The 27652-nt window shown below is 39.0% G+C and overlaps 1 protein-coding gene across 10 annotated transcripts in view; it reads right to left on the bottom strand.

Annotated features, from left to right (window-relative positions):
* TET1 (tet methylcytosine dioxygenase 1) overlaps positions 1-27652 on the bottom strand; it is an 83178-nt gene that overhangs the window by 24637 nt on the left and 30889 nt on the right. For all 10 annotated transcript variants that reach the window (XR_012776190.1, XR_012776191.1, XM_075505341.1 and 7 more), the window contains 7 exons: positions 23198-25733; positions 21864-21954; positions 21136-21229; positions 5789-5997; positions 4657-4807; positions 1032-1121; positions 428-565 (listed from right to left, as the gene is read on the bottom strand). Coding sequence is in view for 8 of the 10 variants with exons in the window: in XM_075505341.1 (XP_075361456.1) it covers positions 428-565; positions 1032-1121; positions 4657-4807; positions 5789-5997; positions 21136-21229; positions 21864-21954; positions 23198-25733 (3309 nt within the window). In the remaining 2 variants the exon portion in view is untranslated. The remainder of the gene's footprint in view (positions 1-427; positions 566-1031; positions 1122-4656; positions 4808-5788; positions 5998-21135; positions 21230-21863; positions 21955-23197; positions 25734-27652) is intronic.

The following is a 27652-nucleotide window of genomic DNA, read 5'->3' as shown; positions in this document are numbered from 1 at the left end:
CTGAGCCTGGGGGAGGTAAATCAATAATGTGTTTGTTTTAGCTCTTCCTCTACAGACGTCCATACAACTCCTTGGTTAGATAAGTATTTGCCTTTGAGCATCAAACCTCTGCTGTGAATAGCTTATCTGTCCTATGGCCAGTCCTCTCCAAAGGGCCCGGGTGTCTTAAAAGAATTAAGGTATTTTGTACGAAGGATCACTCCCATACCTTTCTTGATCTGTTCTGTAATAAGATGAACTTATGTCCTCTGTAAACCAGTAATAAATAGATGCAAATAATATGGGAATTTATAAATAGGAACATGCAGTTAATTTCATAGTACCTTAAAAAAACAATGCAAATGTACCCACTAAATCAAGCAGCATTTTAAAACACACAGTAATCACAACAGTAAACAGTACAAATGAGAAAATCCCATGTACATACCACAGTGCTTCCATTGTGCATGTTATGTGTGTCCTTATGGGCATGGGCACAGAAATCTATGCAAGCTGTTACACCAGAGAAAGGCCTACCGTCCTTGGATCCAAGACGACAGTCTGGGCCCATGTGTTCATTTTCCACCTAAAAGTAAAACAAACTACAGGTACTTGGGACTGAAAGTGAGCGACTTGGAACCCCATAAGCCACAACTGCACTTGTGACAGAATAAATACAGCCAGTAAGCACGATCAGAAAGCATGTATTTTCCTATGAAGCATGCAACACTTAGGACTGGATGTCAACAAGATAATCAGCTCAGCCAGAGTAAAAATGTCTTCAAATAATAAAAACATTTTATTTACAGTATTATCTGTAAGCCTTTTACATATGCACAGCTCAGGGCATAACCTAACCATCAGCTGAAATAAGAAAGGTGCAGTATTTTAAAACTAACCAAATAAAGCAACCACTGTAAGTTAGCAAGGGGATTCACCACATCTGCAAAGTCTGTGGCTTCCACCCATGAACATACTTTGGGGTTTCATCTTGTCCAAGTACGCTGCCTGTTCAGAGCTACAGCTACACTAACTGTATGTCACAGACCTACCTGGTTCTGGAAAGCTTCAGGAGCAAGCTTTTTATAAACCGGAGCCACATCAGTAGCTAAAGTTTGCAAATTATTTTCAAGAAGTTCCTCCTGCAGAGAAAGGCAACATTTAGAGCACTGTAATTTGCTTTAAAAGAACTAATCCAGTTTAGAGATGGCTGACAAGTCAGCCTCTATCTTATACTTTATTAATCTGACTTCTGTTCTGCTGCCCTTTGTCACCAACCATAAATAAGTCTACTTTTGCATGACTAAAATACCAAAATCGTTAAACATAAGTCAACCAAATAACAATGGAGGACATCTGCTAGGGCAAAGAAACCCAGCACACAAGGAACTAATTTCTGCATCATTTCCCCCTTCCAATACATAGACAGTCAAGGAATGAGGTATGTTCCCACACAAAATAGAGAAGTAACATCTAGGAGAGAAAGATTATACCACATGCTGAGTGGAGATGGAACCCCAGGTCTTCTTTTAGTGTTTTGCTTATGGGACCTTAATTTATGTCGATACAGCCCTGCTAAAAAAATCCTAGGTTTCTGGCTTCTTTTTCTTTTAATCGTATGAGTTAACTCCCAATAGCATTTAACAATAATTTCAGCTCTAAGGGAAAGAGGTATGTTTCTAACATTGCAACAGAATTCTTATCACGAACATTTGATAGATATTTTGTTCTTTGGAGGTGCAAAACTCGGGACTTTATGGAAATATCTACTAGATTAGGAAGTAATATTCCTTTCCTTGGGGTAAGCCATATAAACATGGAACTAGCTAGGTGGGCATCTATGGCAGTGTAACATTTAAGCTCTTATGTATAGAAACAATCCCTAAATTCTTTTCCTAAATTTCTGCTTTTCCAGAAAAATCACCAACCAACTGGGGACGAAAAGGGTGGGGACATACTCCCTACTTTGTTTTCCTCCAAGGCCCAGGCTTTGAGAGACAACTGCAGCTTCAGTTTTGCACACTGTATAGTGGCCAAAAATGACAGCTTATTTTATTTTGTTTAAAAAAAACAACATCACACTTATTGCCATATATTGTAAACACCAATATATAAACATATAAGGATACTTTTACATTTTTCAATGTGATGTTACATTACAAAATTATACTGTATTTTTAACTCATACTATACCCAGTTTATCAACTGTTGATTGCTACAAGTTTTTCTGAACTGCACTGAAGGTAATGCATCCTTAATTATCTATCCTATGTACTATTCTTACCCAGGTATATTACACCCTTAACCTCATCTCACTCCATCCAGTGCTTCAAGTGATCCAAATCTTTCTGGACTTCGAACTATCTTCTTAATTTGCTATAGCTCCTAGCTTTATGTCATCTGCAAAATCATCAATATCCAATATTTAGCTAAAAGAAGTATCTGCTAGAAAAATTAATGACAAAACCAAATGAAGAGAAAAATTATTTACCAGTAACTTAACTTCTTTGAGATGCACTGACAACCTGCACGCACACTCCAAGTGCTCAAGCACCACTGTTGCCTACAGCTGGAGGCTTTTTGCACAGCAGTATGCTATGGGTTGCACATGCTTCCCTCGCAGACAAGCACAGTTATAGAGTACCTGTGTGCTGTGCCACCCTCATCCCCTCTCAGCTGCAGAATCCAAAGAGGCTTTAAAACAATTCCCATGGAAAAGGAGAAATAAGGGAATGCGCTTTTAGACCACACATCTAGAAAATGTCCTGGTTAAGTAATCTTCTCTTTCAGGCAACTGATTTACATTGTGGTAGAAGGCATTCTCCTCCAAAAATTTACAGGTTACCTGTCAAGCAAACAGGCAATGCCACATGAGTGGGGTATCATTTCTAGATGCTGCTGTGAATGCCGTTGTGCTTGACTAAGTGTCCGAATGGAGCTCAGGGTGGCCATTTCACAGACTCAGAGGAAGCGATGCCAACAGAGCTTGCAGTCTCACAGAGTGTATTCTGATCAAAGACAGATCTATTTGAGCTCTCACACAAGAGATCTGGCACAGCCTAATATTTCATTAGACAGTACATATGAAGGTTGCTGCCTTTGTTGATTCCCCAGCTAATGTTATTAAAAACATTAGAAAACTACAGAGAAAACACACGCACAGAATGCACCATGTACATCATTACTCAGGGGGAGAACCTAAAAACACAGGATCACAGAGAACAAGAAAGGACAAAGGAGAAGGAACAGGATTCCTAAAATGAAAGAATGCCCAATAAATACATTTTTCTATAAATGAAAATTTATAAAACAAATTCCCTCTTGAGACAAGCAGGGCTATTTTCAGCTTGTACTTTCTCAGTCATGTATTCAGTGAGAAGAAGGGCAGAAGGGCCATGTGTGCTCTATTCTGCTGAGGCAGAAGTTCCCCGCTTTAAGCGCTAATGAAGTTTGTGAATACCCACAATGCGAGTGGACAGCACAACTCGGAGGAGATTGTGGGTTTTGCATTCATGCATATATGCATAAAAGATGCTTCATCAACTCTTTCAGGAAAAAAATTAGGACTTGGGAGGATATATTTCGCTCCAGTCAATCAACTGACATCTCTCTCTTCCAAGAAACAATTAATGTTTCACGTTGTGGGTACATACGCATGTGTACACTACACATTAAAAAATGCAAGAATACTATCTGGACTTCAACCAGCTAGGTCTTTTCTGTAGCTGGCAGCAGTGGAGTTCAGGAGCCGAGAAAGATTATCAGCAGGGTAACCCAAAGGGAGAACTAGGTAACTGACTGCCCCATAGTATATGTCTCTTAAAGCATGCCAGATGTGCTAGTAAAGGTGCGATACTTTTATTTAGGAGTTCCACAGGAAAGTGGGGTTAGAGACATCTACAGTCAGAACAAAAGGCACTTTCAAGTTACCCTGAGGAATATATGTTCATCAGGCAGTAGTCATCAGTTTACACCACCTTTATTCCTTCTTCATGAAAGTATTTCCAATGTAAAAAACAAATTTGGTTGGTTTTTTTTGAGAGGTTTGTCACTTCACATAATCCATCACCATATTTTCTGTGCTATCTCAGCTTTATGTTATCACTAACACTCATAAGCAGCAATTACAGTATCATTTCACTGCATCATATTTTAGCGTATTCATTCCTTGAAGAGTGTTTAAAAAACACGCTGTCCACAGAAAAAACAGTTTATTCTACGTGGCAGACAGAAGACCAGGTTGTCAGCTGGTCAGACAGCAGTGTGAAAGCAGCGCACCCCAACGTACAAAATTTTCTATGACAAGGCAAAAGGACTGAATCTCTGAGGTGCAGTCCTGGTGCTTAGAAAAACCTTTAGCTGTATTTTATACTTACAAAGAATTAAGATTTCATACAGAGTTACACAGTGGAGCTAAATATGCATACAGAAAAGCATTTAAGGATAATTTTAGGGTATTTAAATACATAGTAAACAACCCTGAGTTTTCATACAGTGGAAACATTATAAATACTACAGTTACAAAACATTTCGTTGGGTGCCTGTGTGATAAGCTATGCATACATGCGTGAGAGAGAAGCGGTGGATATCCGTAGATTTCGTTTCTAGTTCTGAAAAATCAACAGAATAAGTATTTGGAGGAAAACAAAACAATAAAATAAATAAAATAAATCTTACTTGTTTAGGGTCATCAGTGAGAAGCCTGAATTTCCTGGGGTTTTTGCTTCTGGCAAACTTACAGCCATTGAAATACATACTCCATGAACAGCCAAAAGAGAATGACGCTCCACAAGTTTCTGGATCAAGTCCTTGACATGCACAAGTACGACTATGAAAGGAAATAAAGACACACGTCAAGTCAGCAGCTCTTTTTTTTTTTTTTTTTTTTTTTTTTTTAGGTCAATGCTGTTTGCTATTTCTTTTATAATACATAGCATAACAACACAGGAATTTACAGAACACACAGTTTAACCAGATATTTTCTGTTAAGGAAATATTTATGTGTGGAGGACTGACTTTTTTCCCCATAAAGACAGTCTCAACTCCCCAAAGTCCCACTTCTGGGAAATACATAACACTCAGTTATAGCTATATAAATATACCCATGCTGCTTGATTTTGACTTCTCCAGCTGGATAAAATTTTTATCCAAGAAAATACCACTCCTACTAAAGGCTACTCCTAAATGCAATAATTATTTTGTTATGTGCGGCAATACCATTAGCTCCAAATTGATCCAACTTTCAAAGTGGAACAATCCTACTTAGCCTAACCCTTTAAGAATACGAGCGTTAGATTCAGGTCACTGTACAGCTATTAGAGTCTGCTTAAATACAGGCTACACAAAAATCAGCACAAAGGCAGCACTGCTACAGAGCTTCAGTTGCAATATATTATCTAGTCAATTAAACCAAATTCCTCTCATAGAGACATAGAGAGGAAAATCCTAATTTTGAGTGTTCAATCTCTCGTTTATTTAAAAAAGTCACATATCACCTTCTTAGCAGCTCTTTAGCATGGCCGTGTGTGCAAAGGGCACACTGAATGTCTCGGGCAGCGTGCGCAATGCCAGGAGAGAAGTTCATTGCCACCCCTTTCCCTGGGTGTAGCATGTACAACTATCACTTAGAGCCTGGTCTCTGGGAAAAGCCAGGAACTAAGTTTTATACTGAAATGACACCTAGTGGTTTGTAATTTTAAATAAGCTTTTGTGTATTTATTTTGTTAGTCTTACTATTGAATTCTCAAGTTATTTATTGCAGAACATTCAAAAGGCAACACAACAGTCATATACTATTAAAGTAACTTACTCTTCATTTAACGCACATCTACGGCTGGTGGGACAGCCATATTTTCTGAGACTCTGTGTCAGTTCTTTGTACAGCGTATCAGCCAGGAGATGAGGGATCCCTTCCCAGGCCAGTATGAGAATCACGATGACGGCAGTTTGACAGTGGTGTCCTGCACGCTGACGTACCAAGCACAGCAACTTTTCCTCATCACTACTTCTTCGTATCACCTGGAAGAATCATTTTGTTTATTCTTTGATAAGTGTAGGAAACATGTAATGCATCACTCTTCTCTGGGACATGTAAAGCCTGGAAGAGTAAGAAATACTGCTGCCCAAAGAGTGTCCATCAGCAAGCAGGACTGCGACAGCATCACACACTGATGTCAGGCGTAGAACATGATTTTGTGTTGTCTTTTTACCTGTAGAAGAAATAGCAGTACATTTTACAGGAGGAGGAATATGTTAGGTGTTCTACACAAACAATAAAGAAGATGCTTTAAGAGGAGAATAACCACTAGAAGGAAATAATAATCCTGACACAACAGATCCACTGAGAACCTAACAGTTACCTTGAAAATAATACAGAAAACATACTGCCAAAACCCAGAATGCAGGTACATAATAGCACATCACAAAAGCACATGTATGCACGCGTTAGGATGGTTACCACAGTTACGCATCAGTACATAAAATGGTTCCCACCTTGCAAAGTAAGATTAGAAGAAAGGGATGAAAATAAACTGTGTTCTTGGCAAAGGAAGCAATGAGATTTTTCAGAACATATCCCTAGACGACCTACGCTAAAGTTTTTAGCAGAGTGCTGAAGTTTTTACTAAACTGTATGATATGCAAAGCAGTCTTTGTCAGCCTTATCCATAAAACGCAAAGACTAACACAATATGGAACAGTACAATATACCACTAAACTAAAAAAAAAAAGAAAAAAAAAGCTAGACAGTCCTACTCCCACATATTTGGGTTTTTATCACAATCTGAAACACAGTTGCATTGTAAGACCACCAAAAAAATGCATTAAAGCTAAGTGATACTAGAACATAATATTTGAAAATGTTTATCTATTCTTCAAATGTGTTTTAGCCAGCATAGCCCATATGAGGCCTTCAACAAAGGTGTCAACACCTCAGTGTTAAGCTTCAAGCATATTAGGCCTGGAACTCTCTCAGCCACTAGAGGTTAAATCCTCTTCCTCGGCTCTGCCGTACATAGGACGGGGACCAGCAAGTCTCTCTTCCTTACTGCGTGCTGATGGCAAGCCCTTACGTTGCAGATACTCTCTGCCAGTTCCGTAGCAAAACGCTTGCTCAGGGCAAGCAGTTTGTCACCCTGGTTTCCACCCACCCACCCCCTCTCCATCAGCAGAACTCCCATAGGCAGGTTACTATTCATACACTACAAAAGCAGGAAGGCAATGGAGTTTCACTTACTCGAATATCTCCAAATATCTGAGTTTTCAGGCAGATTCCCTATCGGACTGACATCAAAGCTTCTTTGTTGCCAGACGTGCAGCTGTTATTCGTATGTGACCCCTAGCCTGATCAGCTCGGAATATCTAAATTATTTGAACTCATTAAAAGTGGGGACCCAAAGTAGACCTGCAATTAATCTGCAACTTAAAGGGTTTTCAATAGAGGAACAGTTTCAGAAGGAATCTGTGCAGGCTTAGCAGGAAGAAGCAAGCTTAAAGTTAATTTGTGTCATGAGAGAAAATAGCACCCTTCTAAAGTTAATCATACAGTCTTACTATCAGCCTTAAACTTAATGAGAAAACAAGCAAATGCATCTGAGATACTGTTCCTCAAAAGGAGTCTTGGTTGTGACTGACCAACTCGTACAATATTTTTTATAAAGAAAGAAAAATAATGCAACTCATTTACATTTGAGTGAGGTTTACAGAAAATCTATTATGGCTGATATACAATACAGGTTATTCATGTTAGTGTGAGTTTTACATTCCTGAGGCAGCACAGTTCCTTCAAGTCAGAAGGAGAGGAGTTTAATTTTGTTACTCAGCATGAAGGGTGATACTTTTAATCTCTTTTCTCTTTGTTTGGTTTCTAGACTTTGTAACTTCAGTAAGGAAATCTGGTACTTCTTAGTTTCTCAGTACAACATCAGATTGCCCTTTTTGAGTTCTCATATAGTTCTAAATTGGAAATACACAGTCCAGGAAAAATGACAAATGTACAGGAAGGAAATGTATAGTTTCCTTTAAACTAAAACCACACTCCCCCGGAGTTAAACATAGCTGGAATTTGCTTCATTATGCATGCAGTAGAGAAGCAATACTCTTATTGGACCCAAAACCATTCTACAATCCATCATCTTTCAGGCCACAAAGGTAGCTAATGGATTTATTAGTTGTCTGAATTTAATTCCTGTGGCTCTTAAGAGGTTACATCATATGCTCATCTGACTACTACAACTGGAGTGCTCCCATCCTTTTGTTACCAGAGATAAGGCACTTTTCTCACCTGATTGTTATGGTTTTAGAAGAGCACAACCTGCACCCAAACAATCACGGTTCCTCCGGGCCAGTGACAGTGCAGACATAGTAGGAGCCGTGTTGCTTTTCCCATTTAAACTGATGATGGCCGTTCACATGCTATGGCTGACATTCTCAAAGCAGTAACAAACAGAGCCTCCCTTTTGTAATAACAATAAATCCACAGCAATACCACACTCAATATATAGAAAAGCACATTTGAGCAGGACAAATGAAAACTATAGAATAGAATATTCTATATATAGAATAAATTCAGCCAATAGAAACACCATGTCATTCTTGATGATTTAACAATTTTTCTAGTGGGCAAAACTGCCACCGCACTCCTTGACTTGGTGAATTCTTAGTAACATTAACACTGATGTAACTCCGTTAATTTCCAGCTTGTAATTTGTTTTCCAATGCCTGACTACATCAAACAAATTTTTGAACTCTACAATAAATTACATGTATATTGTATGATATGTATATACATATTAAGCTAAAGTTAAACTAACTGCATTTGCTTTTGTTACTAAATTTGTGGTTATCTGAGTAATTGGTACAAGCCAAAATATGAGGACTACAAGCTGTGTACCGCTTATCAAGATTTTGCCTGATGTACTTACAGATCAGATTTTTTACTGTTTTTCTAAGTCATGGACCTAGTAAGGCTTTAGTTGACCGATCATATCTTGAATGACTCTTTTGCTGTCTACAGTTTATTTCTTTATTTCTATTCCAGTTTCTGCAGCTTGAAATTACTGGGGATGGTTCCAAGATCTTTTCATATAAAAACGTCTGCAAAACGTACAGTGTTTTAACCAACTGCCCCCACATTTACTTTATAGAAACATGACACTTGTTAAATTCATACAACAGCAACACTGTCTTAATGATGTCATCAGGAGAGTAGCAGATATAAAATCTCAGCCCACCCTTTAGTTCACTTTATTCCTTTCTTTTCAGCGTGCATTTGACAGAGTGTCCTCCTCAGTAAGGCAAATGGAATTAGTATACTGTCACAGCCACAGAGAATAAGATAATAATGCAATTTATTAATCAATTCTTCATGCAATAATTTAAAATGCATATTTATTTGCTATTGAAAGTCTGCAAACATAATTCCCAGTGTACTTATGGTTTACCTATGAAACACTGAGATGCCAAATATTAAGTGAAATGTGCAATGAATAGAGCCAGTCCCTGCATGTTACCTCAGACTGAGAACAATGCACAAATCAGCTGGCAAATCTTGTGTCCAAAAGTTGTTGGTACTACTCATGATTTCTGTGATGTAGTTAACAACAGTGATAAAGAATTTAATACTTCAGTTTGTTTAATTTTGGTTCCTAATGAATTTAAAAGGGATGAGAAAATAAACATTTGTTAAGTGGTGGAACTTTAAAACTAGGTTTTCAAAATGGGAAAAAATAAAAACTTTTCCCCTGCAATTACTTTTCCACACAAAATAACCACGACTTCTTAGTGACTCACATAGAAAAATAATATAATCAACAAAACAGACTTGTAATAAGTTTGTAAAAGTATTATGTAACACTTAAATGTCATATGGTCATCTTTTTGCAGGTATGTAGGGCCAGATTATCCCTGAACTCATTTTAGAAAGCACTAGCTGTCAGCAGTACTAAGTATCCATCAAAAGATTCCCACATTAACAATGAATAATCTGTTTCAGCTGCAATGCAGCGCTTCTGGAAAGCAGCAGACCTAACAAACTCCCCCACAATGCTTGACCGATACCTATGAGCCCTCTTCTGCACTCACAATAACTGGGCATGAAGTTACATGCTACCCATTCCCTCACCTGTTTGTGCTAACATAACCATGTCTAGGACAAAAGGAAAAACTGAAATGGGACACACCTCCTTCCAAATAGCTTTCTTATGCACATACATATTTGGACACACAATACCACAAGTATCATCCTTTTAGGTTGCTGATTTGGGCAGGATGCTAATTTATTTTGGTCATTTCAAAACCAAGTTTTGTACATCCCTCCTGTGCTGTAGTTGGGCACCCACCACTACCACTTTCTGTACCATGCCTGTTCTGCATTATTATGGCTATCCATGTGTCCTTGTTTATATGTACATCTAAAGGAAGGCAGCAATTCAAGTAATTTATTTTATTAGCTAGCCCAGATATTCTCAAATGGCAGAATCTGAGAATATGAGCAAGCCTTCAAGGTGAGCCACAGACAGCCAGCTAGAACAAAAATACAATCAACAGCTATTATGGCAACATACCACAGCTAAACCTCTGTTTCTACAAGCCACAAAGGTAGAAGTTAACCCAATTTTCTTAACAGAAAGCACGAGCCAAAAGCTAGAGTATATTTACTGAAGAGTTGCCATAAGCAGCAGAATTTGCTCCAGCAACTTAGCAACAAGTTACAGGATAAAGAAGAGGAAAAGTTAGTTTTTCTCTCCCTCACATACAAAGATATTGAAGAGACAGAAAGGGATGCTAAGAATTAAAGAAACGAAGAATACAACAGCAGGATGAGGTCAGAGGAGTGGACTGTCCAGCCTTATCCTGATCCTGACAGTGACTAATAGCAGTTGCCTAGGGATGAGTAGTAAGAAAGGCACTCGGATGCAGAGATGCTTCTCAACGTCCACTAGGTACCTTCCAGCCATGTGCCAGCTGCTTGGGGAACGTGCTCTCTCATAGAGAAGAGAGCATTAAGGTTGGAAAAGACCTCTAAGATCATCTAGTCCAACCATCAACCCAACACCTCCATGCCTACTAAACCATGTCCCAAAGTGCCACATCTACACGATTTCTGAACTCCTCCAGGGATGGTGACTCCATCACCTCTCTGGGCAGCCTGTTCCAATGCTTGATAACCCTTTCAGTAAAGACATTTTTCCTAATATCCAATCTAAACCTCTCCTGATGCAACTTGAAGCCATTTCCTCTCGTCCTATCACTAGTTACTTGGGAGAAGAGACCGACCCCCACCTTGCTACAACCTCCTTTCAGATAGTTGTAAAGAGCAAGAAGGTCTCCCCTCAGCTTCCGCTTCTCCAGACTAAACAACCCCAGTTCCCTCAGCCGCCCTCTTAAGACTTGTTCTCCAGACCCTTCACCAGCTTCGTTGCCCTTCTTTGGACACGCTCCAGCACCTCAACGTCTCTCTTGTAGTGAGGGGCCAAAAACTGAACACAGTATTCGAGGTGTGGCCTCACCAGTGCAGAGTACAGGGCCACAATCACTTCCCTAGTCCTGCTGGCCACGCTACTCCTGATACAAGCCAGGATGCTATTGGCTTTCTTGGCCACCTGGGCACACTGCTGGCTCATGTTCAGCCAGCTGTCAAGCAGCACCCCCAGGTCCTTTTCCACTGGGCAGCTTTCCAGCCACTCTTCCCCAAGCCTGTAGCGTTGCATGGGGTTGTTGTGACCCAAGTGCAGGACCCGGCACTTGGCCTTGTTGAACCTCATACAACTGACCTCGGCCCATTGATCCAGCCTGTCCAGGTCCCTCTGCAGAGCCTTCCTACCCTCAAGCAGACCAATGCCCCCGCCCAGTTTGGCGTCATCTGCAAACTTACTGAGGGTGCACTCAATCCCTTCGTCCAGATCATCGATAAAGATATTAAACAAGACTGGCCCCAAAACTGAGCCCTGGGGAACACCACTTGTGACTGGCTGCCAACTGGATTTAATTCCATTCACAACTCTCTGGGCTCGGCCATCCAGCCAGTTTTTTACCCAGGGAAGAGTACACCTGCCTAAGCCATGAGCTGCCAGCTTCTCTAGGAGAATGCTGTGGGACACAGTGTCAAAGGCTTTACTAAAGTCCAGGTAGATGACATCTACAGCCTTTCCCTCATCCACTAGGCAGGTCACCTGGTCGTAGAAGGAGATCAGGTTGGTCAGGCAGGACCTGCCTTTCATGAACCCATGCTGGCTGGGCCTGATCCCCTGGTTGGCCTGCACGTGCCTGTTGAGCACACTCAGGATGAACTGCTCCATAATTTTCCCCGGTGCCAAGGTGAGGCTGACAGGCCTGTAGTTCCCTGGATCCTCCTTCCGTCCCTTCTTGTAGATGGGCGTCACATTGGCAAGCCTCCTGTCATCTGGGACCGCCCCTGTTATCCAGGACTGCTGGTAAATGATGGAGAGTGGCTTGGCAAGCTCCTCCGCCAGCTCCCTCAGTACTCTCGGGTGGATCCCATCCGGCCCCATAGACTTGTGAGTGTCCAGGTGGCATAGCAGGTCGTTAACTGCTTCCTCCTGGGTTATGGGGGGTTTATTCTGCTCTCCGTCCCTGTCTTCCTGCTCAGGGGGCTGAATTCCCTGGGGATAACTGGTCTGACTATGAAAGACTGAGGCAAAGAAGGCATTAAGTACCTCAGCCTTTTCCTCATCCTTGGTGGCAATGTTCTCCCCGCATCCAATGAAGGACGGAGATTCTCCTTGGCTCTCTTTTTGTTGTTAATGTATTTGTAAAAACATGTTTTATTATCTCTTACAACAGTGGCCAGATTGAGTTCTAGCTGGGCTTTTGCCTTTCCGATTTTCTCTCTGCATGACTTGACGAGATACCTGTACTCTTCTCAAGTTGCCTGCCCCTTCTTCCAAAAGTGGTAAACTCTCCTTTTTTTCCCCGAGTCTCAGCAAAAGCTCCCTGTTCAGCCAGGCCATTCATCTTCTCTGCCGGTTCATCTTATGGCACATGGGGACAGCCTGCTCCTGCGTTTTTAAGACTTCCTTCTTGAAGAATGCCCAGCCTTCCTGGACCCTCTTGTCCTTCAGGACTGTCTCCCAAGGGACTCTCTCAACCACTGTCCTGAACAGGTCAAAGTCTGCCCTCCGGAAGTCCATGGTAGCTCTCTCAGCTTTTGAGGGATTTGCCTTCTGTGCATTGGTCCACTCACTTCTAAACCTATGCAGTGTTTTACCATCCACTACATTCCTGGGCAAAGCTTAATTCCAGACTACATGAAAGAAAAAACATTACCTTTTCTTCATGCTGAGCTCGCCCCCTGCTAGTGCCCTCTAGCTTTGATATAGGATGAGACTGTGAATAATAGATTGCTATTCAGCTCTCCATGCCACCGAAGACTTTAGAGAACCCTGCTTCCTTCCCTTCCCTCTCTGCCAGGCTGATGAGTCTGTATCTCTACCTGTCTTTCCCAGTTCTGCTGCACTTTCTTGAGTTGGAGGACCAGAACGGCAGATAGTATTCAAGACTTGGCGTGCAGCATACTTTCTCACAGAGGCATAATTATGTTTCATGTTTTCTTTACTCCTCCCCAGTAATTCTCACCAGGTTCTTTTGCTGTTTTCATCACTACTGAACACTGAAGCTGATGTCTAATGAACTATTATCCCAAGCAGTAACAGTAAACCTAGCATCCATCACTGTCTATATGAAACTACAACACTCTGCTTTTTGTGTAACTTTATATTTATCAAGTGAGTTTTATCTATCATGTTAGTGGCCATTCATTCTGGATCACAAGTCCTTCCTGCTCTTCACGATACCTGTCTCTCCTCTTCATTATCCTGAACAACTTTGTATCATCAGCAGTTTGTCACCTCAGTGTCTCCCACTTTTTTCAAATCATTTCGGAATGTACTGAACAGCATCAGTAAAGTCATGCTATCAATAAAACCTGCTTCAGCTGTCCAAATGCTTGAGTTCTACTTACTTGAATTATTTCTTTTAGATTGTTGAAGCAACTGTGTCAACCTTTGGCAGGAGCTCTAGAACAAGGAATAAGTACACTGTGAATAAAAATTACTTGGTGTCCTTAAACATAAGCCAGTCTATCTAAATTAGCACGTACATGACTTATGTAAGTAGCTAAGAGTCAGACTGCAGAAGCTCAGCATACCAGATGCTGAATTACCACATGGATGAGAAATTACTTTCCAATTTAGGATCACCAGAATAGTTGTGTTAACTTTAACATGATATAAACCAGACACCACTAGCGAATAGTACAAAATTTTAATTGCGAGTTAAATACACTGCTATAAATTACTGGATGAAAAAAATAATGGAACCAACAAAAAGGTCCTTTTTAGGTTTATTTAATCGCCACGTGGTTCCACTGCAATACTCCCTCCAGCCCATTCTGAATTTCTTCAGTAAAATCACTATGTCTCCTTTGCAGGGTATCGGTAGTTGATTTTACAGTGAGAACATAGCTTAACTGTTCACTGTAATTTCAGGAAAGAAGCAACTCATTTAGAACAGTTTGGCTCCAAGTTTTCCAACCTGCAGATTTTGTCTCTGCACAAAGTCCGTGTATGGAGTCCTTTCTACACAGGACGAGATTCTCTGCTAAGCTACAATTCCATAATAATCTATACCAGCGCAAGTGAGAGCACAGTGCTGTTAAAACCTACTGCTGTTCTACCAGGTGATGCTGTGTAACAGACAGCAGGAGAAATAAATGTTCTTGTTTGCTGCTTAAGTCAGACTGCCCTCCTTTTTCCTAATTCACCCCTACATACACATTAAACAACATTAAACTTTTCTTACTGGAAAATGTTATATCCTTTTATTCTCAGCATGTCTAAGAGATATTAAAACTGAAATAAGTTCCACTTCCCTAAATTATCTCTTCTTGAGTACTAGCAGACTACAACAAAAGAGTTAGCACAGAACAGTTACTGTCAATCACAATACTATGAAGTTACTTAGATATTTTTACAGGAATACCACTCAAGTGGGATATCTCCAGTTATCTGCAAACACTTTTTTCAAGTTGCTACTGGAAGTGGTATTGTACCATTTACAAATAAGCAAACTGTAGTACATATAGGTTAAGTGATTATTCTATAATCATGCAACCAATACTGCAGAAATGAGGACAAAATTCAAGTCAATTTCCAGTGCCCTCTTACCCTCCTTACTCCCCCAAACTTCTCTTTCTGTTATATTGCAGGCAATGGTACACTGCACTTTGTATGATACGGATGACAATAAGAATCTATTCTCTCAGTTTGTTCAGATATCCCATTTGTTTTAATTAAGGTAGTGGTAATAGCAACTTAAATGCTTGCTCTTTTATAACACTCAACTTTGTTTACCTTAACATAGCTTTTTTGTTTCATGTTTACTCTATTAAAATATTTGAGTAGTTCTTCATATTAAACAATATTAAAACACTTTTATTTACTTCAGAAACCATGTAAAAGTTTCTAATAATTTTGAATCTCAAAGCATTGCAGCACTTAACAAAGAACGGCTTTACTTTGGATAATGTAACAAACATTTTCATCCAACATAAACTCCTCTAACTCTGTACTTAGCAGGTATGCCTCCTAGCAAACAGTGAAAATAGTGCCTGCACAGCTATAGTACCTGCTACACACACTAACTTAGTGTATTACAACATTACAGCAAGGAATTGATGCTCTAATAGAACGTTGTCCAAAAAGGTGAACAAAACGTCCACCAACCACCCTCTCCATGTGCCAAAATTAATTTCCTTCCAGACTTCTCCTATGGAGAACATCATTTAATCATAGAGATGGTTTAATAAATGAAACAAAATCTTGAAGTACAGTAAGCTGTTTAAAGCAGAATGGAGCTGCACATTCTACTTAAACCTGTGGCCAGGGGACAGTCAGTCCAGGAGAATTTACTTTAAAGCCCTTTTCAAATATATTTCAAAAATTTCCCGCTCTATCGTGTTCCAAATAGCACGACAACTTCACTAGCCCCTAGCTAGCAGTGCCGCACCAGACCTCCTAACCATTTCACTGCCAAGCAGGATACAGAAAATAAGCATCAGAACGTCTGCTTACAGGTGCCTGACTTCCTGATAAAGTGGTCCTCTGACAGCTTGGTTGATTAGTAATGATCACCCACTGCAGAGCAAAGTAACTTGCTCATTCGTCAGTTCATTTTCTTTAATAAATTACACATCTCTTCTAATACTAACAATAACTTAGATGTAGAAAGCCTAGAAGCTGGAGTAACTTCTCAGTTTTCTTGCTGTTTCAATTCCCAACTTCAATCACTTTCTCAACTCAAGCTAAACTAGCAAACTAAAAAAAATAATCTCTGCATCTGCAGAAGAATCTATTGTTATTAAGGCTCATTCAGCACTCAACAAATTGTAGTTTCTGGCATTTAGCTACAAATTCCTATCAGTTCAATGATCTATTAAATCTTGGTTATAACAGTGGGTTATCTAAGCATTACTTTTAAAAAATTGATTAATTTCAGTGGCTAATGTTAGGTTCAGGTCTGTACAGGACTGTAATTTCAAATTTAACTATATTTTTAAAGTATTTGTAATCGGGTTTTTTATCCCTTTTTAATGCACCCCTTTTTTTTATTATGTATATATCCTACTAATATACAACCAACACTACAGAAAAGATAATAAAGATCTGTCAAGTTATAAATATAAAACTCAAAAAAAGGCAGACAGTACAGAAGTGAAAGAGTTTGAAAAACTACTTGCAAAAGGCATAAAAGCCCCATAATACTGTCTTTTCAAACAAATTAGGGTCACCAGCAGGCTAACAGAATCCAAGGGTCAACAGATCATCCAAGTGTTTAAAAAACAAACAAACAAAAAAGGCGCTCAGAGAAGATAAGGATCAAGATGCAAACCCCACTTCTGCTGTGTTCACAAACAAGAAGTTTGGGAAGATTCCTACGTCAGAAACCTTCTTCGCAGGGGACAGCCAACAATTTTCTTCTGAAGTTAAAGCCCTGACTAAAGTGGTTATAGGACAACAGCAACAAAAAACCAAAACCAAACCACCATCCCCCCCCACCAAACAGTAGCAATTTGCCAAGTTCAGATGATATCCACCAGAGAAACTCAAGGATGAAACAAATGAAGTATTAAATGTGATGTGCATTGTCTTGATTTATAATACATTAATACCAGAGGGCCTGAAGATTACCAAGAGGATACCACTTTGTGAAAAGACCCTAGAAGAAATGTTGATTCAGTGATCACATTAGCCTGGTATCTGTGTGGGGCAAAGCAGTGATTACATAGGAAAGTGTGATGCACAGGGAGAAGTCAAATAAACTTTTCTGAAGTGAAGTCACAGCTCAGTCATACTGCAAGTCTTTCTAGATATCCAAAAGCCATTCAGTAAGGTCCCTTAGTAAAGGCTTTTGAAAAAACCCTAACGTGTCTTGGGACAAACCAAAAGACCACACATGAATAATTGGTGAAAAGACACGAAACAAAGGCTGGTATGTCTCCGATGGGAGCTCTGTAGAACTGTGTTCAAGCTTGTGCTCTTCAGCATGTTTGTTAAGGGTAATAAAAGGATGACAACATTAGTTGATGACACTAAGCAATTCAGAGTAGTGAAGACAAGCACAATCTGCAAACAAATGAAGGAGGAGTTCATACTGCTGAGCGGGCAGTAAAATGGCAGATAAAATTCACTGTAGATGTGGATGTTTAATGCACATGGTGAAAACAATTCTATTTTTAGATAGAGATGGACTCTGAGTTGGCCATTACCATGCAGGAATGAGAATCTGGCATAATGATAGAAAGCGCTATGAAAATGCCAAATCACTGCTCTGCAATGGAGAAAAAGCAAAAACAACTGCTAGGAATTACTGGCAGTAGAGCACAAGGCTGAAAACAACATTATGCCAGCATTTTAACTCCTAGCATAAGAGAACAGGACGGAAAAGGAGAAATAAAGATGACAACATTTATGAAAGGCAACTGAACACAAAGACACCACCTCCAGCTCAGGGAACCACAGAGCTATGAATTACTGGAAACTAAGTGAGTGAGTCTTCCGGGAGGCAACTGCCCTGCTCTTACACCTTTCTGCTATCAGTCAGCGCTGGAGACAGGCTATTAGCAAGAAGGACCTCCGCCCTGACCTGGCCGTTTTTATCGCTTCTTATCTCTTGTCTTTATTCAGAACTGGAGCCTTAAAAATTACATTGCAACTCTGAATAAAGACAACTGATAGCAATAACAGCTTAGTTGATCCAAGGCAACGTCCACTGAAACTAGGAGAAGGAACCTGTAGGAAATGGGTTTAACCCAGAAAACATTAAGACCTGAAGCTGACCTCCTCTGAGGTCAGTGACATGTGTGTCTGACTTCAGTGCAGCAGGATGATGCCTACAGTGAGTTACTCATGAAAACTAACAAATTCATAAACCACTTCACATAAATTGAGGTAACTGTAATTTACCATCAGACACACTGAGAGCAGAACCCCCCCCCCCAACACATCCATTATCAGCTAAAGCACTGATAAAACAATGGGACGAATATGAGTCAAGTTACTTATCACTGGCTGGTTATAGGGGATGCACAGTAACATGAAACTTTTTATTATATGAATGGGCTACTGAGAATGAGAGGCCAGTAATTTCAGTACTTCAAAGGTTTTTTTTTCCTTTAACTTATGCTTACACACACAACTATCATAAGGTTTCAAACCCTAAGCAGTATTTACGGATAATATTTACGTTCAACTAATACGAGCATTCTTGTCCAAATCCAGAGGGACTAAGTATGACCCTAAAATATAATACATCAAAAAAATACAGAAGAGACAGATGTTTATTTCTTCTCAAAAGAAGACTGAAAGAGAAAAGATTCTGCAAGTTTATGGTAACCTGAAATCTAAGGAAGAAAACATCAGCTCCTTTTGGGGAAAGGAGTCTGTCTCAGTAGATGTTTAACACACCAGGCACATGTTTGGAGCCACTTAAGCGAAAACAATTCAGGAGAGAATCAGTATTATGAAATGCAGTCACTAACAGAAGAATATATGGACACAGGTATTTTAGAAAGCCTCCTTTAATCTTAAAATGTTTCTAATGATCCAATAAGACAAAATTATCTAGTGGAAATAGGGAAAATTAATTGGGAAAAATAGTTCAATAGGATCAACAGATACATTCAATATTTTCTTATCATATTTGCTTCAGCAGAGCTCCATCGTGGTGCTCACACCAGCAAGTCTCTCAGGAGCCCTAGGAGCAATAGCTTGTCCATCTGCAAAGCAGAAATGAGTTTGTCCCAAAGCACACTGTAAATGAGTAAGTGAAAGTCTCTGTGCAGCTGACAGAACCTTGTGACTGCAATTATCAGAGAGCACAGCAAACTTTTTCCATATGCTTTTAAACAAATTTCACAATTATGTTTCTTTGGTCATAGCCAAACACCAAATATGCTCCATTATAAGAATTAAAATTAGCATTGCCAATGAGAAGTTAATGCAACACATTAAGAATACCAACCCCAAAATGTGGATTTTATACAGGATGAAACAGTTCTACAGAGGAGCTTTCAGCGATTTCCTTCCCTCTCTTGTATTGAACAGTCACACAGTAACAGTTAGCAGACTTGGAAAAGCATTCATCCTCTTTAGGTCTGAACTCGTACACAAAAAAAGTCACTGCTGCATAAAACAAGATTGGAACTTAAGTTAAATGAACATAAAAGCTTACTCTCACAAACACTTTACATACAGAAATGTGAAAATCTAACTAACTGGAGAGCAGGTCCCCATACCTTACAACAGCCTTTTCTGTATGCATCCAAGTGCTTTCTGACTGTCATATTGTACACACATGTTGGACACCTACAGCCATGCAGATACACAATAAAATCTATCATTTCTGTTTTACATAAAAGACAGTATGTTGATACTGGCAACAGAAGAATCAAGGTGAAGAGTTAGTTTTAAATGCCTTCTTCCTTTCAACTGTTCACAACTATTTCTAAGGTAAGAATTTTTAACTCCTGTCCTCCGTTAAAACTGAGTGTTTTATTTAGTTGAAACACTCAGAAAAATAATTCCATTCTTTTTGGGTCAGTTGTTTATGAATTTAGTTTTACCATCTTTTTTTCTTGGATGATGATTTGTTATTAAATATTATCTGAAGCAACACGCACATATGGGATTCCTTTCTGAAAAATAGTTTATGTATTGAGTATGAAAAACACATTTTGACTGTTCCAAACATAAGCAGTAAATGTTTAGCATGCAATACCATTCACGTACAATATGTAATAACCTTATTTTTGTTATGTAGTTACAAATGCTAGTCTACTAACTGTACAATTATTTTCTTCATTTTTTCAATCAAGTCTGAAATTCCTAAATACAGCAATAAATTTTTTTCTTTTAACAACCAAGTTCTTTTATTATTTTCCAAAACTCAGTTTACAAGATTTCCAGTCTACTTTTTACCTCCCTCGGTGGTTTCAGCAAAGATTAAGGACAATCAATTCTTTCCAAGCTCTCTCCTGGAGCTTGTGTCTGTTACCTCATTTCCTGGCTCCTATGAAGCAATGTGAGACAAGACTTTGGTGAAAACTATCACCATAACATTTACATTTCCAAATACTGAGTTCAGTTCCTCAAAAATAGTAATGAACTCCATGGCATATGAGATTGAACTTCCTCATCCATCACACTCTCTTTTCTTCAGGTGCTCATACAACTGACAAGGGTTTTAAAAAATGTTACTAGATAGTTTTCTAACCCTCCCAAGCAACCATCCCTTCTTTTCTCTCTTTCACACTTCCCAATAACATATTTCACTAGACACTCCAACTTTCAGACACTGTCAGGGTCTTCTTACCCTTGATTTGGTCATCTCTGCTAGCTCTATTAAGCACCTCTCTTTCACACTCATTCAAACCACAGCATAACATATAGCACCACATCCTAAATAAACAATAAAAAACATTGTTTTCCTTAGCTTCATCATTCAGACAAACTTGTAGATCAATTAAATGAAGAACCAGATCTTCATTAAAGATTTGATTATATTTAAGCTCAAGGACTACACATCATTTGACATTTAAAAGCCACACAAAACTATTTTACTGCTGTTAACATAAAAACTTACCCACTTGGCAATTGGACACCCCTGAGAGCTTTTTCCTTCCTTTCCTGTATAAACCACTACCTCTATTCTTACAGCGCTTCCTTTTGCTCCATACCTGCATTAAAAAAAGTTCACAAATAAAACAAACTGCTGTAGACCACTTTAAAACAGGAAACATTTTCAATAAAACAGAGTAACAAATTTATTTTTACTTTACTGAGAACAGAAGAAAAACAAAATATTTATAATGTAAAAAAATATGTTTAAATTTAAAATTCTATTTGCAAGAGTGATTTTCGACATCTCTCTTCTGATAACAATCTTCTGCCACTAAGGAAACATTATTTGGGGAAGAAAATGTTATCTGCATGTAAAGCCTAGTTCACTTTGTCACTAATGTGACCTTTCTGTCCAGCTTGCCACAGCTTCTTTGCATGTAGGACACTAGAAAACCTAATTCCGTCAGCTACTGGTCTCTGTCATTCCTATTGACTTTGATGGCACCTAAGAGCACACTGTACTTGAAATTCAACCCTAAAGTTGCAAGAGCTCAGAAAAGACACACCAGTTTGGAATTGAAATGCTAGTGCTCAGCTTATGCACATCTGAACAGGAAAACACTTTACAAATGAGTACTGCAAAAAGTTTAGAAAAACAAAGCTAAACATAGCACCTGATTTCTCATAGCTTTTCTTTCCTGTTTAGACAGTCAAAAATACTGTAAGCATTAAATGCTGAATTTTCCTCACCTGTTCTCCATTATTTCTCTCACAGCAGCCACACTTGGTCCTGTCCCGAGGTGTGTGTAATATGGGCCTTCATCTTTCTCTATAATTTGCTCTGTAAGCAGGTTGAGAAAACTAAGTTGGCACATACAAAATTTATTTACACCATCACAAGTAAGCTTAGAAATGGTTTACAGAAATATCTTCCAAATTAAATTACAATACATAAAATTTCTCCCTGAAATGTAATGAATAAAGAATATGACAGATTTTTCTCCTCAGAAGCATCAAAGTTATTTTATACTTGTTTCCTCCTATTAATCTGCTAGTATTTTTTCTTTATGTTATAACATAATCCTAATTATAGTAATATTTTGCATTCTTTATAAATTTTCATTACAGGAGCTGGCATGTATTGACTAAGTAAGCTTCCCAATATCCTTGTTGGTAGGAAAACATTATTAATTCATTTTAGACAAAGGAGAATTGAGGGGAAAAAAAATTTAACTTATAGTCATATACTACAGAACAGAAAACATAATCCAGGCCTCTTAACTAGCACTTTGTTGATTCAGAACATTAAAGCAAAGATGAAACAATCTGCCTGTGTACAATTTGTTGTTAAGTCTCCAACTTGTTTTTCCATCTGTGCGCTTTGGTAGTCTGAAAACACAGCATGTCTAACACCATGAATCAAGCTGTATTTGCAAAATCCTCAATACTGAGTTCGGTCTGACATCTCCTGCAACGCAAATTATTATGGATGTGGCCTTCTCACCTGAACTCCACCTTACCTCTCCTCACTGCATTGAGAGGCGTCTAGTAGCCTTTGACGTGGACTCTTCAAGGCAAACTGACATCGGTCATGAGGACCAACAGTGACAGGAACAAGGCCACCCACAACTATGCCCTGCTGCTTATCTAACAGCATTAAGGCAACAATGACAATATACTGGGAAACTTTTGCCTAGACCATCTCAGGCAAAAACTAGTTCTAGACCATAAAAATCAGAATCTGATATACTACAGATAAATTCACATAGAACACAAGTCAGCAATGACAAAACAAAAAATAGAAAAATTCCTTTTCCTCCTGGGTTTAAATTTAAGTAGAGAATTTAAACCTGCCAGTTGCAATACCAAAAGTACTCAATTCTGCTGTGCTTTGCAGGCCAAAAGAACACCAGGCAAAAGTTACAGAAAAGAAAAAAGTAATTTCCTCCTTTTCCTAATGGCGAAAACACTGATCCTTTTGCAACAGCTAAGTAAGTGTCAAGTACACTCCCTCACACTAAAGGAAGCAACGTGAGCACACCTCCATCTGAAAGGTACAGGCAAAAGTTAGCAAAAAGACTTACCAACACAGTCACAAGTTGGCAATTCAGATTGTCCTTTTTTTGTAGGTGTATCTATTAAATTTTTTGTAGGGGTATCAAGAAACTTCATAGGTGATTCAAGGAAACTGCTGAGTGTGTTTTTTGCTGGAGAACACCCTGAGTCGCCTGTGCTCTGTGGGTGGTCAGCACCCAAACTCGTTGACGTCAGAACGGTCACTTCACCTGCACACTCCATATTCCTGAGAGCTTCAACAGAACCTGGTACCTGGGCCCCACCACAGGGAACAGGCAGCACCTGTGACTTCGGATCTACCTGTTGTTCGACAGCACCTTGCTGAATATAGGGTTTGTCTTCACTACGCATTTCATTAGCTCTCAGGTTAGACTGATTAAAAGTTTGAGGCAAAGAATGCATCTGACTGACATTCGCTGTTTGCTGTACCTGAGAATTACATTTTTCTGTAAACATCTGTAGGTTTTCACTTGGTCTGTTCAATAAGGATGCTGTTTTCAACTGTGAAACAGGCAGAGGATTACGGGAGGACACGTCACTATATTGGTTACGTGCAACAACTTCATTTTTCAGTGGATCAATGCCTAGTGGGTCACCAGAGCCTGCTGTTTTGATTTGCTCATTCACCACTTCGCAGCCAAACAACCTGTCTTTTTTTTTCTCTTGCGGTACCTCAGGTAAACATCTATGGAATTTTATCTGTGTTTGCGGGAGAAATAATCTAGTTTTTTCTTGTGATGCTAAAGTATTTTGATTCAGTGCTCTCTGTACTTTGGTTCTTGGAGATTTTTTTTCAGATGGAGCTATTCTGGAGTCCTGTGGCATGGTATGACCAAGCTTGTGCAGTTTTGATGATATCCAAATGTCCTGTAACTCGCTATGCTGGCATGACAACAGCTCTAGCTGGTTTTGATTATTTTGTTGATAGCGTGCTTCTTGAGGCTTCTTTTTGTGTCTTGGTTTCCATGGTACAGCATTTCCTTTTTTATTTGTTGGTTGTTTTTGCTTTAACAGTAAGGAACTATAATTACGCCTAAAAAATACAGATTCTTTTTTCTGCAACAAATCTTGGTTATATTTTGGCTGCCTCTCGTGTGATATTAGATTAAGCAGTGATGCCTTTATGTCATTCTTCTGCCCTGGATTTGTCTGGTTTGATTCAATTAGCGCTGCAAGTTGAGTTAGTTGTGTAGCTACATCCTCTTCATCCTGACTGTGAATTCCTCCTTCTTTAATCAAAGAACTAGCTTCCAAGTTCAAATCATTACAGGTTGGCTTTTGCTCTAACTGGCCAAGAGTTTCCAAGTTGTTACTTGTTTGCTGGACATTACGTGAAGCATTGCAATACTGTGCAAGAGTTACTGGATCATGAGTATAATTTTTCTTGGTAGTATATCCTGAAAATGATTTTGCATTAGATGTTAAGTCAGATAAAGTTTTGGTATCTCTTGAGGATAACTGTAATTTATACATCTCACCAGCCAGATTGGCAGGTTTATCATGCAATTCAGAAATTGAACTTTGGCCATTGTATAACACTGCCTTATTAGGGAGCTGCTTCTGCGAGTGAGCACAGTGAGCCAAGAGCTGTTGCTCATTCTGTAAGTAAGTGTCTTTGATTTCTTTTAATGCAGAAGACGTGAAGGAGGATGAGATATCCCTTTTATAACTATGGAGCAAGTTGGAAGTTTTTTCTTCTGTACATTCAGTACTTTCAGTTTTAGCTGGTGAAGTTGTTTCTAAAGGGGCTTCAGATAACTGTGTTAAAGCTTCAATAGCTACAACCTGCTCTACAGTTAAATTTCTGTTTTTAATCAGGGACAAGAAAGTTGGCTGGAGTGAAGAATTCTCATGCTGTGTCTCTGCAGTAAGTACTTTAAAGCCATCTTTCCCTATGTGTACTTCCTCTTCAGGCACTGGAGGACAACACAAGCTTTCTTGCAGATCTGAAATGGAACCCGTCTGCAAAACTGACTTATCAGAATCCTCAAAGATACTGCAAGTGCAGTTTTCCTCTTTCATTAAAACATTTCCTTGTTTTTCTGGGTGAACACAGCCAACACCAGTCGTCAGAGTGTTTACTATAGTATTCAGATTGGTACCCTTCATCCATTGCATATGGGAGTTGCTTGTCAAATCTGTTCTTTCCTCTACGGATACTTTTTTCAGCGAAGCAACTGCTTCCGGTGGTGAATAATGTAGGGTTTTTATGCCATTTTTGATAGTCTGTGCAAATGATTTTTTTGGCTCAGCTAACTGACTGGGAGAGACTGCTCTTTCACTGTCTTCAGCGTTTTTCAAGTGTTCATTGCCTGTCACAGTTCCATGGATATCTCCGTTGACATGGACACCAAAAGATGGCTTCTCGTTATGTGCCCACTTCTCTGCTTCTAAGCCTGTCATTCTTTCTTTCTCCTTAGACTGCACATTTTCAATGGGTACTGTTTGGTTTGTTTTCACCCTGTATTTTTCACCATGACCACATATACTGCATTCCATGAGTTCTGGTCTGCGGCCATTTACTGGTTTGTTTTCTAAATTTGCCTATAAAATAATAATAAAAAAATGTATTGTAACAGCTGTTCAAAAACAAAAATAAGAAGCATAAGATTTACAGCAATTAAACCCTACTCTGACAGATATGAGGAATATCTTAATTAAGCACAGGCACAGACATTGGGGAAAAAACCCAGGAAGTCATAAAAAACCCTGAAGCCTAAGCCCCTAAAGACCCTATACATATTTATAGCTATTTTTCCCCACTGTTGGGGGGGGGGGGGGGGGGGGGGCAGAGGAAGAAAGTGTGTGCATGTGGTGGTGGTGGGAGACTAAAGGAATGAAAGAACAGATAAAGGATGTTAGCATTTAGAATCAGATCTAAGGAATCAATTTTTAATGAATTTGATTAAGCAGATGAAAGTCTCCCTTGAGTTCAAAGCAGGACTGAAATCTAAAGGCTTGTACCACAGAAAGTTTAGTAGTAATTTGGTATAATTATACCGATTTAGCTAGACCAATAAACCGATACAACACTTGGTTGGACACTCTAGCAAGAATGGCTTGTTTTCAGGCTTAGTTTCAAGTCCTCAAAAAATGACAAAACCTAAGCTGAAACAGACAGTAAGCCAATTAACATTAGCTCACCTGAAAGTTACCTTCTAAACACTGTGTTTAGCTTCTGTATTTAGATGCTAACTTCCAGGATTCTGAAGAGTCTCTCATGTAAGCAATCCTTAACAGTATTTTAGTAAACTCTAAATTCTAATATTTGATTAAATATATTCTTCATCTTCACTGATATTATATAATTCATGTGGTTGAAGCAACATCAAAAATCTAGGTAGAATTGGAGTACTGTGTCCTGGAAAGTATATGTATATGGGCCTTAAGATAGTATTATGGATATGAAGTAAGGAGTTATGCAATTTAAGTTAAAAAAAAAAATTAAGGCAGGAACTCAGGCAGAAACAGCAATAAAGGCAGGAATCCAACTTTTATTACATTAATAAAATTTTATTTCTATTTATATTAAATTTTCTTTTAAAGAATAATTTTCCGTCACATTAGACAGCACTGGTACTAAATCTTATTGTAACATCTAAGAGTTACTTAAATAATCTGTAGCCTTAAGCCCTACTTAACAAGAAAACCAGTACTGCTTTTCAAATCAGGTATAAGCAATACAACTGGTTAATTAACCATACGTTGGCACAATACATCTTAGCAGTTCCCAGAAAATAGCACCCAGTTTAATATAAAGCATTCAGTTAAATCAGACATGGTTTTGTGGTCATACCAACTAAAGTGCATGGATTTCTCTGAGAAAATAACTCAGAAGAACAAATGCAAAATAGATTTATGATTAATTATAACCATCAAGATGGAATTACCAGAAACCCCCAGGCAAAACAAGGCATACGGATCCAGCTCCATCTGGAGCCCAGTGTTCACCTCACAACTGATTCCCAATTGATAAAAAACAAAACTGGGAACCCATAGCATGCCCTAGATATTATGAGAGGCATCATAAATTCTCATGGAAATGCTATGTAAAAACATGTCCAGCACCTATGCAGCTAAGTCAAACCTATGGAAATTACATTATGAAAGAAAGATACCTTATTTAATGCTTTTTCGTTACACACAGATGCTGACTAATGGTCTGTGAGCCTGAACTCCTCTGGATTCTGGTGATTTTCAATCAATGATCCACAGACCAAGGGGATCACTGAGCAATTTCTAAGGGATCCACAAAAGTGGTTAAGCAGCTCTATTGTTAGCAGGGGTAAATGCATTACACAGGCCTCCGCAACCGTACCAGAAAATATTTTAAGGGTCCACCACGGAAAAGTAAAAACCCACAATTCTATACCTGTGCAAAAGCTGAATTTCAATTATCTTAACTTCAGAAAGAACTAGGATATGAAATCACTGGTTTTTCTTCAGCAAAAGTATACCTAAGA

The sequence above is a fragment of the Mycteria americana genome, chromosome 6 (assembly GCF_035582795.1).
Source record: "Mycteria americana isolate JAX WOST 10 ecotype Jacksonville Zoo and Gardens chromosome 6, USCA_MyAme_1.0, whole genome shotgun sequence".
In the NCBI taxonomy this organism is placed as follows: domain Eukaryota; kingdom Metazoa; phylum Chordata; class Aves; order Ciconiiformes; family Ciconiidae; genus Mycteria; species Mycteria americana.
Note: the sequence above shows the minus strand (reverse complement) of the source record. Positions and strands in the feature narration are given on the sequence as shown.